Source organism: Strongylocentrotus purpuratus, unplaced genomic scaffold (genome assembly GCF_000002235.5).
Source record: "Strongylocentrotus purpuratus isolate Spur 01 unplaced genomic scaffold, Spur_5.0 spur5_scaffold_20, whole genome shotgun sequence".
In the NCBI taxonomy this organism is placed as follows: domain Eukaryota; kingdom Metazoa; phylum Echinodermata; class Echinoidea; order Camarodonta; family Strongylocentrotidae; genus Strongylocentrotus; species Strongylocentrotus purpuratus.
Genome location: NW_022145606.1, coordinates 6,052,009 through 6,064,268, shown reverse-complemented (window position 1 = coordinate 6,064,268; position 12,260 = coordinate 6,052,009). Strand labels below are relative to the sequence as shown.

Sequence of the window (12,260 nt, the reverse complement as noted above, 5' to 3'; positions counted from 1 at the left end):
TGCTGGTTAAATGCAGGTTCATTCATAAAATGGCTAAACGATGCTAGGTCATGGACGAGTACACATCATTATTGAATATACAGTCAATGTACACACGAACATGAATACAGTACAATAAACCAAGTCTCTGAATTGCTTGCACCCCTTTGTAGTAATAAGTGCGTGGTTATATATACCTCATGCCCTCCCGTTTGAAAACGTTTTTAAACTTGGTAAACCGGGGAATTATATCATTTGGATTTATTGTTAATTAATAAATTCTACCGCAGATGGCGTACGTTCACTTTATCTGCTCTGTTTTTTCTACCAAATTGCAGAATTGTATCACAATTTGTTTTTGTATACTTGATTGAATATGTATTATATTAGTTTGGATACTTATGGAAAATATATATTTTTAATATGTCTGTGTTTATTATGAATGAGACAATGTACTATGTTTATAATCTAAGAACAAATATGTTCCTCTTTATCATTTTGTGTATGAAAATCTGAATAAAAGCATTTGTTTTCCTTCACAATTTGTATACTCGGTTGATTATGGTGGATACTTATGAAAAAATCATTTGAAAATATGTCTGTGTTTATAATGTAAAAGATATTGTACTATGTTTATAACTGTGAGAAAAATTATATTCCTCTTTATTGGTATATGAACATCTGAATATAAAGGCAAAAAAGCTTTAAACAAAAAAATGCTCTGATATCATCATCACGGAATCATTGTTATCATTATCCATAATCCTAACGATTAGGCCAATATCAACCCCAAACTTGGTTCATTAAATTTTTAACTAGATGTAATCACTAATAAAGATGATAATGAAAACAATGGTAACTATGATAGTTAATTAATTTGTCACTATTTCGAGATATTATTGTTCTTATTGTGAACTGTTATGACTATATTTTAGTATCGACTTTAAAACACATTTTCAAAAAATAAAAATAAGGAACGCTTCACGATTGTGCGTGTCATCTTTGTGCAAGGGGCCATGCTAATCTTCTCTGTATCGTTCCAATTTTAATAGATGTCAACAATTTCTTGTCGACACGATCTCAGAGGGAAAGCAAGTAGATATAGGTGCTTAGTGCATTGATCGCAAAAATATAGTTAATACTTTATGCCACCCATTGTCAAAAACGTTTCCAAAACGTTTCCTTAACTACGGACGCGTACGTGTCACGTGCACTGATCACGTGATTTTGATTTCCCATCGCGCTGCCACTGACAACTATTGTCAGATATAGTGCACCAAGCCAAGCATATATTCCCTGATTATTTTTTAACTATCAATTAAACTAACGGTTTCCTAAACTGCAGAGAATGTTGCAAGTAAATTATATCTCCTTCTCTTCTCTCTCTCTCTCTCTCTCTCTCTCTCTCTCTCTCTCTCCTCTCTCTCTCTCCTCTCTCTCTCTCTCTCTCTCTCTCTCTCTCTCTATCTGATCTCTTTTCTCCCTCCCTCTTCCCTCCTCCCTCGCGTTTCCTCCCGCTCTATCCTTCAAGATTAAAATTGTTTATCAAAATAATTAATAACTTGTCACCGACAAGCACTGCTTCTCCATTTTTCGAACGCACCCCATTACAAGATAACGAGAGATAGGCGGTGCATGCAGTGATCGAAATAGGTAGGAGATATATACACCCAACATAAAAATGTTCTTATTTACTACAACATTCTATATCAAGCAAAAACGACAAAACAAAAAAGGAGAAGGATTCTAAGAAAAAAAAAAGAAAGAAAAACAAGAGGAGAAGCTTGTACTAAATCAATGGAACCTTGATGGACACAAAATAAAACAAACAGAAACGGAACAAGTCAACATTTCTTTCCTCTAACACAAGGTGGCAGCAGATTACTTCGCAAATTTGACATTCCGCCTGTCAAAATTTGTTTCTCCTGTCTACGGGAAAATGGTTCATGATATGGACTAGAATTTCATAGTTACCGGCGATTTTGAATCATTAAAACATAGGTAAGAGTGACTTAGATGATATTCAATTATAATTGATATGTTGATCATATTTTGATATTTTGATGATAAGTACATCACCCTTCTCTTGCCAGTGTTTGCGAGTGCATAAATGTTCGGTCCCGTCCATTTAAATGAGTGTTTGTTGCGAATGAGTGAATTGATCAACAAAGCTCGGCCCGGGAAAATTGTGTTCAGAGTTTTAATGTTTTTAGAATCAAAGCGTTATCGAGTCATGTAGGTTAAAACCAACACATTTATAAGATATAACTGAATCTACAGTTATACACATGTTAATGTCAGTGGGAGGCTAGTGGAACTTTGTTGGAACTGGAAGTGGAAGTCCTTTTTTGCCCCCCAAAAACAAAAAACAAACTAAGTTCTTCTTCTTCTTCTTCAAGATAATCTGCCTCCTTCAATACTGAAGATTCTTGCAGATGCTGTATACTAGGCCTGATTGGGGTGTGCTGGTGGACCATTATACTGGGGTTTCCCCCTACTCTTATAGTGCAATGGGTTTGTAATGTTCCATACACCCAGTTATTGTGGGGTTAACAAACTTTCAGAAATTGCAAGATATCAGCATTTCCTTCCTTCGTTTATATCGGCACTTCCTTTTTGTCTTGTAAATTACGTGCATATTTTAAGTAACCTCGCACCTGCGATAAGACATTCGTGGTCTCCATGGTTTGTTTTTTTCTAAGCGCCAATCACGGCATTCCAGAGTCTCGTGTTTTTGGCTAGCGGCGTGATTTTCGCCACTCTTCCGTTTTGTACTCATCAGAGATACACGTGTTCTTCTTCTTCTTTTTGAGTACAGACCTCTTTTTACAGAGTATTATCGTACTATACTGGGGGTGTGTGCAGGTGGACCACTACATCGGGGTTTCCCCCTACTCTTATACAAATAGTGCAGTGGGTTCTTAACGTGCAAAGGTAGTGACTCTTCTCTACACTGGGCCTCCATTTAACGTCCTATCCGAGGGACGGAGTGTTTTCCACTTGACATAACCTGCGTCTATGAACAAGGGAAGGGGCACGTTAACACACAACGCAGACTTCAGTCATCCGCCTGGGTGGGAGTCAAACCCGGGATCTTTGGTTCCACTGGCAGACGCTTTACAGACTGAGCCAACTCGCCTCCTTAGTGGCCAAACGAACCCCCAAAATTGACTGAGATAAAAATAACTGGGTCTACTGAACTTATTTTATTGCCATGGACATGGTCGGTTATTAGTTGTGTTTTCTGTTTTTTCTGTTTTTCTTATTCTTGGTCACAGTTTTTGGCATAACGGCGCAGGTTTTTGTAGCCACATGTCTTAGTCATTGTGTGCGGGCTAATTTAAAAACGGGTGCCATTGCTTGAGAACCTTGGACTTGGAGTCAGACGTGGATGCAGGCACTCCAGCAAAGCATAGAGAGTCAATAAATGTGTATTGACCTCTAGCTCTGCACGACGTGTTAATAGGCAGCATTTGCACTAGGTCTGAGTCATGTCAGGACTTTTATAAATCGGGTCCGGACGGCCTTGCAACATTCGGGACCCGGTGTCCCAAAATCAGCTAGTAGGATTTGTCACTTGCCTCTTTAAGTAGCGCATATCATCAGTACCTGTATGTCCCTTAAAAGTGACCTTTTTTATCAATCAAATAAATCAACACATGCGTACCTCGGCTCAGATCGGTATTCTACCATCTGACATTACTTATCCATGATTAGCGATGTTTAGTGCCATTATCATGCCTCTAAAAGGAAAGAAATCTGGGGCAAAAATAGAAACACAACATTCGAGCCACCATTTTGATTCATGCAGGATGAATAAATCGGGTAAAAAAAATTAATGTTAGAAGAAAAAAAACCGGCTTTCTAAAAAATTCTATTTTCACATACCGATCATATATTTTTGAAAAGACAAAATTAATATTTTTGTCATTGTTTTAAACACCGCATGCTTCTTTTAAAAGCTGAAAATTACTTGGTAATCACAACAAGTTTTGATACTGATAGCTGTTGCAAGGCAAGTTCAGACTAGTCACAGACTGAATGCGCAGTGCACTTCATTAGCTGTAGTGTAATGCGTGCCGAAATGAACCCAAACAAATATATGTGATCGTAACAAGAAAAGAAATCTTTCAAAACTACGAGACCACAAGTAGAAAGACAACTACTGCTCAAAATTACCATAATCAGATACATAACTTGGACAAATAATTCAATTTAGTCGTCTAAGAAATGCCACAGAAATTGTAATATTCCAGGAGTAACTGCGTACATTTTTATCGAAAGGGGCCTGCTGCACATATCTAATTACGATGCTCGAATCCATTAATATACTGCTTTTACCGTAGAGGGCAGTATAGTGGATTCTAGCCCCGTGTTCAACATAAACACATGTAATTCTGCACGGACATCACAGCAGGCCTGTTCCGTTAAATAAATGTACCTATAGTAACTCCTTCAACATCACTATTTCTGTGGCTTTTCTTGGACAACTATTGTATTCTTCCTCCAAGTTAAGTATCTGCTTACGGTAATTTTGAGTAGTTGTCTTTCCAATTGTGCTCTCGTAGTTTTTAATGATTTCTTGTTATGATCACATATATTTGTTTGGGTTCGCTTCGGCATGCATTACAACATATCATAGAGAGCTCATTACATGGGATGGCACATAAAGAGTTAAAACTGATTTTCTCTTATTTTGATTTGCAGGATAATTACTAGCCTACACTCCATGATGTCATACAGGACAGAGGAATACTAGAGGAGATATTTTTACTTTACTGGTAATCTGGAAAGAAAACATCATGGTAAGTGTAATGTTTTCTCTTTCTCTTGTGCCTTATTTGCTCTGTAAGCGTGCCCCCCTCCCCCCCCCCCCCCCCAAAAAAAAAAAATAAAAATAAAATAAATAAATAAATAAAAAATAAATAAAAAATAAATAAAAAATAAAAAATAATAAAAATTAGAAATACATACAGGTAAGTGAAGAAAAAAAAAGATAGAAAAATGAGATTATAGAAATAAAATTTAATGGGAACCACAGGGAATAATTTTCCTCAAATTTTTTGATTAGCAATTTCAGGCGATGGATAAATATTTCAAATGAAATTCTGTACATTTCTATGGAAGAAAACTGCTACACAAAAGATATTTTGTATAGCAGTCATGCAAAAATGCATAGCAAATTGCGATGCGATACCAGGAAAATTATTCCCTGGAACCACTTGATTTTATTTCAAATTTCAGTGTATCATGATCTGCAGGATATCAATAATTAAAAAAATGCCACTGCAAAATAGACAAACAAACAAAAACAATAAACATTAGTAATCTTTGTTGCAGAATTGTTTTCTATTCTAAAGGCTCCTTCAGATGTGGCACAGTAAACTGTTGGGGAAAAAAAATTATATCATTTTACATTTAAAGGCACACTGTACTACTTGTAGCTACTTTTGCTCCCTCTACATGTATATAGAATAGAGTTAATGAGATGTCACCTGTCACAGTGACCTCGCTGTGTGGTCTAATCCATTCTGGCTGAACTAGTACAGCCGGCCTTTAAGACAATGGCAACTGTGCACAATAACACTATGAAAATGACTGACAAAGAAAGCGGACAAAATATACAGTTCCTCAGGTAGACAAAGGAACATCCCTTCACTGCTATTATGTAAAAAATTGTAGAACAGGTGTCACATGCATATTCACCTTTTTACATAATAGCAGTGAAGGGATGTTCCTTTGTCTACCTGAGGAACTGTATATTTTGTCCGCTTTCTTTGTCTGTCATGTTTATAGTGTAAGTCCCATATTTACTTTAATAGCTCTGTGTTATAAGAAACAGAAATGTGAAGCCATGCACAAACTGATGCTGTTTACGGTACTGCAACATATATTGGAACGAGGGTTTACACTAGTACTAGAGAAATAGAAGTCTTATTGTTACTACAGTCAAACCTGCTTTAACTGACCACCTGTATACAGTCTACAAAGACCACCTGTCTTCAAGGACCACATTTTTGGTTCCCCTTGAAAATGATTTCTTACAGAATTACAGACCACTATTCTTGTCTACCTTGGGCGGTCTTTATGGACAGGTGTCACTGTATTTCTACCAAAATAAAAACCATTGTCCTTAACCGTTTATCCTCTTGCTGCAGTCAAAGAAAAGTGCTGAGACGGTGAAGGTGGTGGTGCGCTGCCGACCTATGAACTCCAAGGAGATATCGCAAGGTCATAAGAGGATCGTTGAGATGGACAACAAGAGAGGATTAGTAGAGGTCACGAACCCTAAGGGTCCCCCGGGTGAACCCAACAAGTCCTTCACCTTTGATACGGTCTACGATTGGAAGTAAGTCTTTTGCGATCATGACTGATTATCTATGCTTTAAGAACCCAAAACTTTTGAAAGCATTTATATCCCCAAACTTTAAAAATGTTGGCATTAAAACATTTTTAAAAATCTGCTGATTTTTTCCCGATCATTTTTATTGATCAGCGATCAGAATTTATTATCCGATCTCCCCTGATCGGCCAATGACCGGCCCTCGATCCGACAATCGGTTACAGGGTTAGTTTGTCCCTCGATGAAAAATAGATCTAGAACTTTAATTTGAGTTTCCTTGTCTGTATGTACATGTTCCTTGTCTGTTTGTATCTGTTATTCTCCCTGTATGTTTCCGTCCGTCTGTTTTTTAATGAGAATCTACAAATTATCAAAGGGTGTGACTTTCACATTTGGGTTTCCTTTCAATCATTCATCACATTTATTACATATTGAATTGTATACAGTTTGTTTAAGGAATTACATAGAAAGTAAATTTGTGCGTCATTCTGTAACAAAGCTTTTTAAAATACAATATTTCACAATTTGATGAATGGTTAGTTAACTCATTTTGATGAAGACATCAATTGATAATATACTTTTTTTTAAAACTGAATAATATTGTACATAGTAGATGTACAGAGAATACTCTACATAGGTACATTACAGGTAGGTCATGGGCGATCTCATAAGGCTTACTCATCCTACTCTCACTCATCATGAGAACATGGTAGTCAATCATGTTTTTTTTCTCTTTATACTTCACTCTCTCTTTCTCTTACTCAATCTGCTTATCTTTCCCCCCATCTCTCACTCTTTCTTATTTGATCAATCCCATCCCTTTCTCCCTTTTCCTCTGGATTCTATTTGAGATCTTCCTCTGTCTCCTCTCTTTGCTTTGCTCTTTCTGTTGATCTATTGCTCCAGGTTTGTTACTATTGATTTCATCTAATTTTCTGTCCCCTTTCTCGGTTCTCCTTCTATCATCTGCATCCCCCCTCTCCCCCCCCCCCCCTTCTCTCTAGTCTCCATCCCGTTCTCTACATGTATCCTGTTCCTTTCTGTTCTTCTCTCTCTTCATATTTCAGCCTCCCTCTATATCCAGACTATCTCCATTCTCCTTTGATCTCCTGCACTCTCATCTCCCTGGTCTCCGTCTTCTCTTCTTTTCGTTCTTCCTCCCCTCACTGTCCTATTGAACTTTTTCTCTATCTTTCTACTTTTCTCTCTGTGATTTTATGCTGTACTGGGACATTGAGAGGTTGATTGAGTTTGTTTCTAAGTCTAATACTCTTCAGATTGTACATAAAGTGGAACATGTAATATAGCTATTTCCCCTTCTCCTGCCCCCTCTCTATCTCTGTCTGTCTCTCTCTCTGTCTCTTGCCCCCTCTCACTCTCTCTCTCTCTCTTTCTCTCTCTCTCTCTCTCTTTCTCTCACCCTCCTGTCTTTCCTCCCCTCCCCCACCTTTCCCCTTTTCTCTCTTCCTTTCTCATGTTCTTTCTCTGGAATTGTTTCTCTGGTTGATTGTCAATGATTGATGATAATAATTACAATGTCTTGTTTACTTTGGGGTAGCCTCATCAGGGCCCTGCAATCATATTATTACTGCAGCTTGATATGTATATTGATGAGTTTATATCTGATTTGCTCAATCTGGGAATCATGTCATTAGTCTAGAAACTCTTTGCATTAATTGTGAGAGTGTGATACATTTAATCTCATCATTTTAATCTTCTCCTTTTACCCAAGCCTATATTCTTTACTCTGTCTCTCTCTCCCTAAAACTCTCTCCATCTCTCTCTGTCTCTGTGTCTGTCTGTCTGTCTCCATCTCTCTCTCTCTCTCCCTAAAACTCTCTCCATCTCTCTCTCTCTCTCTCTCATAGCAGTCAATATATTTATATCAACCTCATACAATGACCCACATCATTTTAAGGCGATACACGTCATGTAAATGCTATTTAGGGCATCAAGGGCTGATAACCACAAACTAAAATATTACCCCTCTGCTTTAGAGCTTGAATTCAAATACAAAAAGCTCATGTAAAATAAGAGAGAAGAATTAAATCTGCACCCTTGTCACTTTCAAAGTATTTCATAAGAAAAACTATGAATTGATGATATCACTGGCCCAATTTGCCCTGAGCCAAATTCATTTTATATAATGTGATCAATGTATGTACAGGATGACTTTGTATGGAACAAGAGCAGTTACCCCTACCCGTCCTATAAGATGACCCATATCGTATTTAGGCTTCAACGACTGATAATCAAGAACCAAAATATATGCTATTGAGCTGAAAAATAAAAGCTCATATAGAAATTCTAGCCGTATACGAGTACATTTTGTAAGTCCACTTTCCCCTGTTAACCTACAATGACACATATCGTTTAAGGGTAAATGTCATTAGGCCTGTCTTCATCAGCTCGATATTGCCAAATAGCCCGCTAAGTCTGATTTAGGAAATAATCCTGAAGTTACAAATCATGTCCTCATCAGCTCGAGACTTGACCTTGAAACTTGAAACTTGAGCTCGAGATATTTTGCTCAGCGTTTGCGCATAGTCAGAGCTGCCAACTAGTACGGATTTCCCGTAATTGGTACGGAAATTAACGACCATTACGGAATGTTGTTTAAAATTACGGATTTAAAATCCCCCCCCCCCCATTTTTCCTGAAAGACTGTGTTGTGATGATATGAAACTCATTATTTAACAACTTTGAGTGAGTAAAATCACCAAAAATTTCAGATAATCATGTGTCTGTGCAATGTTGGCGTGCCGTTTTTATTAGAGTCATAGCGCCGCATAGGAAATTACTGATTTATACCCAAAATTACTGATTTTGAGCCTTGTGATTACTGATTTTCTGTTCTGGAGGTTGGCAGCTCTGCATAGTGCGAGTGAAGACGCACCGGACAAATAGCGGGATATTTTGCAAACTAGCCCAAGATATCTTGGGATGATTATCTCGACCAAATATCCCGCTAATTGCAAATTCGTGCTGATATGAAGACGCAAACTAACTGGACAATTCACGACCGGGATAGTTCAAATAGTGGGATATTTGTCAATCTCAAGCTGATGAAAACAGGCCTATTTAGGGCTTCAAGGACTAATGACCATGAACCTAAATATCACCCCCTTGCTCTAGAGCTTGAATGAACTCTATCTACATGTATATCACATACAATCTCAAGCAGCTCATAGATGCTATGTTAGTGTTATTATAGTCAGACCGTGTGTGTATGTATACTGTGTGTATGAATGACTCATCTCTCTAAACGCAGGGCCAAGGAACCCATTAAGCTGGGAATATTAACCAACCGCTAAATTAACCTTCCAAGTATGTAGGCCAATGAGTACCAGGGTGAGAAACAGACGCTGGGATTCAGGCTGCAAGCAGGAGAAATTATGAAGAAATTCATTAAACTTGAGGCATAGATTAATGAATGGAGTCAGATGAGTAATATATTTGATTGAAATGTTCTTTCTTGTTTTGTCATACTATACTGACGGACAGGGCAGTATCGATAAAGGCTGCAGGCTAGTAGGAAAGGTTCATTTCAAATACTCGTTCCTTTTCGGGGAAATTAAATCTGACTTATTTTTATTTTTTGTATCGTTTTTTGTGGCCAAGATTAATAATAAAATTGAAAGATTTTGTGTAGACGTTTCTCATGTAAGAGCTTTAAACAATTTCCCCCCATATTTTTTGGGTTGTTAGTTATATCTGATATTTGATATCTTCTCAAAAAGACTCAAATACATGTACATATTTATATTTCTAACCTGCTCTGTCTGTTAGTCTCTCTCTCTCCCTCTCTCTCTTTCTCTCTCTCTCTCTCTGTCTGTCTCTCATATCTTTTTGTCACTCTCATTTTATGTTTCTTGAGAATGTGACATGTTTTAAGAGAAAGTTGAGTTCTAGGAAGAGGTGAAAAATAATTTGTGAGCGTTATCATTCTTATTATGCAAGTGTGGAAGAACATCAGATAAGACATGTTCCCTGAAAAACATAGCTCTTCAAATGCCTTTATATTCTAAATATGTCATGTAACATCGTAAAACTCGGGGGTGGGATTTTAACGACCACATGTTCGTGTAGTCCCATATATTTCTGTGTACTGTGCTTGTAACTTTACGAAGACTGGGCCAAATTTCTTATCATTTTGATGATTCCAGAACCTTGCAGTACACACCTATACTTACATTGTATATGCTAGATGATCAACCTTTTCTGATCGATTCCACAACGTTTCTTTCACAATGCAATGGCATGACCAGAACTGGTCTTTATCTTTAAAGCTGACATATATTTATTTAAAAGTATTCAACAAAGACCCTAATTCAAGCTATGCACCTTTCATTCTTGGGTTAAAAAAACCCACAAACACCATCAAATTTATACCCTGGGGTATGAGTAATTTAGTTGTTAACTGTAGGCAATGTTTACTGTGTGGCTCATATTGAAGATGATGATTCATCCAGTAATACTGAAATAGTTTAGGGCAGGTCCAAGCTATTGTCCCCTTTGGGGGTCAAATTTCATCTTTATATATATTCAAGAAACTATACATCATTTTAAAGCTGAAACTATGAATTTTATGAATCTGATAAAAAAAATTAAAAATTATCAAAATACGAAGAATGCCAAGGTCACGAACTTTGATTTGTGTTAATTAGCGTGACGTACGGGACATTACATTTTTATTTTTGTATCTCATTTGAATTATTTTTTCAAAATTAAATATTTTAGGACATGTAGACCATCATACTAGAAAATAGGAAAAAAATATAAAAACTTTCAAAATTAATTAATTATGCAAATGAGGTAGGTTCCAAAGTGTGATGTCCCGTACGTCACAATTTGACATTAATTTGTTTAATTTTAATTATGAAAATAATTTTTTTTTTTAAAGATATTCTAGGAAGTTCTAATTTAGATGAATACCTAACAAAAAATAGGTTTAACAAAAATTACGAAAATTCTGTGTTGATTACATAATCAAATTAAGAAATGTGACGTACGGGACAAGTGTGTGACGTACGGGACAACCCCATATAAAACCAATGCAAGATGTGAAAAAAGGAAATGACCAAAAGGAGAATATATATGTGTTAGGAAACTTGTTGTATACAGGGATATATGAACATTCCAACTGGTTCCCTTCTAGGAATTTAATTCAATTATGAATATTTATTGATGTAATTAGTCTTCAAGCCAGACCCCTGGTATTATCAACTTTGGTATTTTGCCAGTTGATGTCCCCAACATTGGCAGGATGCTAAATATGTAAATCATAATAGTACAGTCATGTACATGTTATGGAGCCAGCTCAGGAATTTTGATCTCCTAAAAACTAAATCATAACTTTTAAGGAAGGACAGCCTCTCTCACTCTCACCCACTTAGAATTTTCATCACTTTTACACCCATGCATTTTTGTTGAATTGTGGAAAAGGTCACACAAACCTTTAGGGTTTTAATTTATTATATCTGGTGGTGTTAATAAGATGTCTTTAATCAATACAAAATACATTCAAGATTTATATTTCTGTATCCATCTTTCACAAACATGTACATTAATGTACCGGTACATTAAAATTCTTGAATATATGACAGCAACATATACATGTACATGTACATGTTCTAATCTGTGATAAAAAGATTCCTTCAAAATTCTATGATATTACTAAGTAATTCAAACAAGCTATGAAGAAAAGATTTCATATTTGTAATGTACTGTATCTTTGTTCACAAAATATGATGTGCCAAGTGTGCCCCTGTCTTTCAAACAAGTTTTAATGAAAGTTTTCAAGTTCAAGTTCATCTTCTTCATTAATTATTATTTTAAAACATTTACATGTACATGTAGCACTGTTGAATGGAATGGATGAAAGAAATGAGAAAAGAAGCATGACTGCACATAATAGAAGGGTAAATGGAATAAAAAA

General features: G+C 36.4%; 1 protein-coding gene and 1 non-coding gene across 2 annotated transcripts in view; one reads left to right on the top strand and one right to left on the bottom strand.

The window, feature by feature from the left end:
- Window positions 1-944: 944 nt before the first annotated feature.
- Window positions 945-1,053, bottom strand: LOC115927812. Its single transcript, XR_004065775.1, has one exon. It is a non-coding gene; the product is annotated as a U6 spliceosomal RNA (small nuclear RNA).
- Window positions 1,054-1,839: 786 nt separating this feature from the next.
- Window positions 1,840-12,260, top strand: part of LOC587208 (kinesin-II 95 kDa subunit) — a 64,163-nt gene continuing 53,742 nt past the window's right edge. Inside the window, exons 1-3 of the mRNA XM_030992662.1 lie at window positions 1,840-1,980; window positions 4,687-4,784; window positions 6,138-6,328. Of these exons, the coding sequence (XP_030848522.1) occupies window positions 4,782-4,784; window positions 6,138-6,328 (194 nt within the window). The 5' untranslated portion in view covers window positions 1,840-1,980; window positions 4,687-4,781. The remainder of the gene's footprint in view (window positions 1,981-4,686; window positions 4,785-6,137; window positions 6,329-12,260) is intronic.